The 1,908-nt window shown below is 48.9% G+C and overlaps 1 protein-coding gene across 1 annotated transcript; it reads left to right on the forward strand.

Moving 5' to 3' along the window:
- The first annotated feature begins 376 nt into the window (after positions 1 to 376).
- LOC144504791 (forkhead box protein G1-like) lies at positions 377 to 1,492 on the forward strand. The gene has a single exon (XM_078230531.1). It carries the CDS (start codon positions 377 to 379, stop codon positions 1,490 to 1,492), a length of 1,116 nt encoding a protein of 371 aa, XP_078086657.1.
- Positions 1,493 to 1,908: the final 416 nt, after the last annotated feature.

Raw genomic sequence — 1,908 nt, forward strand, 5'->3', positions numbered from 1 at the left:
TCCTCTTTCCTTCCCTAATCCACTTTACAGACTGTGTTGGTCACTTTCAAATCAATTTCAGAGCCCAAATAGATACACAACATCTTTAAGCTGATTGGCTCGAAAGAGGCGGGTTAAAGCGTCCTCTATTCAAACCTGATTGGACACTCATCGGAAATATTGTTGAAAGTAACTTATTGATGGAGGCGTTCCTTTCGGTCCCCCCCCCCTCCCCCCAGTTAATTACCTGTTTTGATGCAGGTTGTCCCGCTCTATTCCTCACCAAGTATCTTCCTGCCTGCACCGTTCCGATCGCTCCGCCGCCGTGCTCCCTTTGACCTTTTAGTTTAAATTATTTGAACGAGGAAGAGAGGCGAGGATTAAAAAAGAGCGCGTGATGTTGAGCATGGGAGATCAGAAGCAGCCGAAAATGGTTCCGAAGTCCACCTCTTTTAGTATCAAAAGCCTGCTGCTCCCCGAAGCTGTTCAACAAAGTGACAACAATCAGAACAGAGTCGGGCTCCAGAGCGTCAAAAACGGGGAGCCCGAGAACGGGACTCTTAAGTCTGACTTTAAATATCAGGACAATCCGGAGACACAGGTCTCTGCAGAGGAGGACGACCCCAAAAAGGACGATAAGAAACACGGCAAATACGACAAGCCGCCTTTTAGTTATAACGCCCTGATCATGATGGCAATCCGGCAGAGCCCTGAGAAGAGGCTGACTCTCAATGGGATCTACGAGTTCATCATGAAGAATTTCCCTTATTACAGGGAGAACAAGCAGGGCTGGCAGAACTCGATTAGGCACAACCTCAGCCTCAATAAGTGTTTCGTGAAAGTGCCCCGACACTACGACGATCCCGGCAAAGGGAACTACTGGATGTTGGACCCGTCGAGCGACGACGTGTTTATCGGCGGGACGACAGGGAAATTGCGGCGGAGATCGGCCACGTCAAGGGGCAAACTAGCCTTCAAAAGAGGGCTTCGTCTTTCGCCGTCGGGACTGGGGTTAATGGACCGGGCCAACCCCTTGTATTGGCCCCTCTCTCCGTTTCTATCCCTACACCATCCCCACAACAGCCTCAACTACAGCAGCGCTGCCTCGAGTTTTTTAAACCAAGCTCCCACGTACAGCTCCTTGCTTTCCGGCTGTGGGTCTGGGGTCGATCAGATGGCCAGCGGGGACCTCTCTCACCCGTTGTTAAGGGGATCCGTACAGTGCGGTTTAACCAACGGATACACGGTAAACCCTTGCTCTGTCAGCTTGCTGTCGGGACAGGCTGGGTACTTTTTCCCGTCTCTACATCACTCGCAGTCAGTGCAGCACCAGAGTGGAACGGGGATGGGAAACCCAGGGGCCCCTTCTAGCTCTCCTCCAGCAGCCTCGTCTCTCATCACCGAGACCCTCAGACCGTCTCTGTCCACTTTCCCGTCCGGACTCGCCGCTGGATTTACCAGCTACCTGTCACAGCAGAACGGAGGGGCTTCTAGCAATTCGTTTTTGCACTGATCTAGGCCCGGGACATGACAGTAGGTAGCAAACAATGCTATGCAAAACTACAGCTGCACCTTAACTTCAGGAAATCTGTGCTGATATATCTGCTAGATTATTATATCTGGTTTTAGTCGAAATTTGACTCTTATATGCTGTGGAAAAAATCATTTAAAAAGTCTCAAGGCTGTAGTTTCATCCTGTAATAATAATATTAATGTCGAAGGTACCTTGCACACGCGCTACTGCAACAGCGAAAAATATTCCTGCCTTCTTTTTTATAGTTTAATTGGGAAGGGAGAGAAAAAACAATGCAACCGGTTTGTTTTGCAATATTAACTCGACACAAAGGGAAAACGTTACCTTTAGTCTGAAACCCGGACTTCTCTCTAACCAAAGGTAACAACATTATTGCATAATCCAAAATACTATCC

The sequence above is a fragment of the Mustelus asterias genome, chromosome 15 (genome assembly GCF_964213995.1).
Source record: "Mustelus asterias chromosome 15, sMusAst1.hap1.1, whole genome shotgun sequence".
NCBI classification, from domain to species: domain Eukaryota; kingdom Metazoa; phylum Chordata; class Chondrichthyes; order Carcharhiniformes; family Triakidae; genus Mustelus; species Mustelus asterias.

What these genes read in the sequence shown, in the direction of transcription:
- LOC144504791 (XM_078230531.1), top strand. Translation starts at nt 377, where the DNA reads ATGTTGAGCATGGGAGATCAGAAGCAGCCGAAAATGGTTCCGAAGTCC.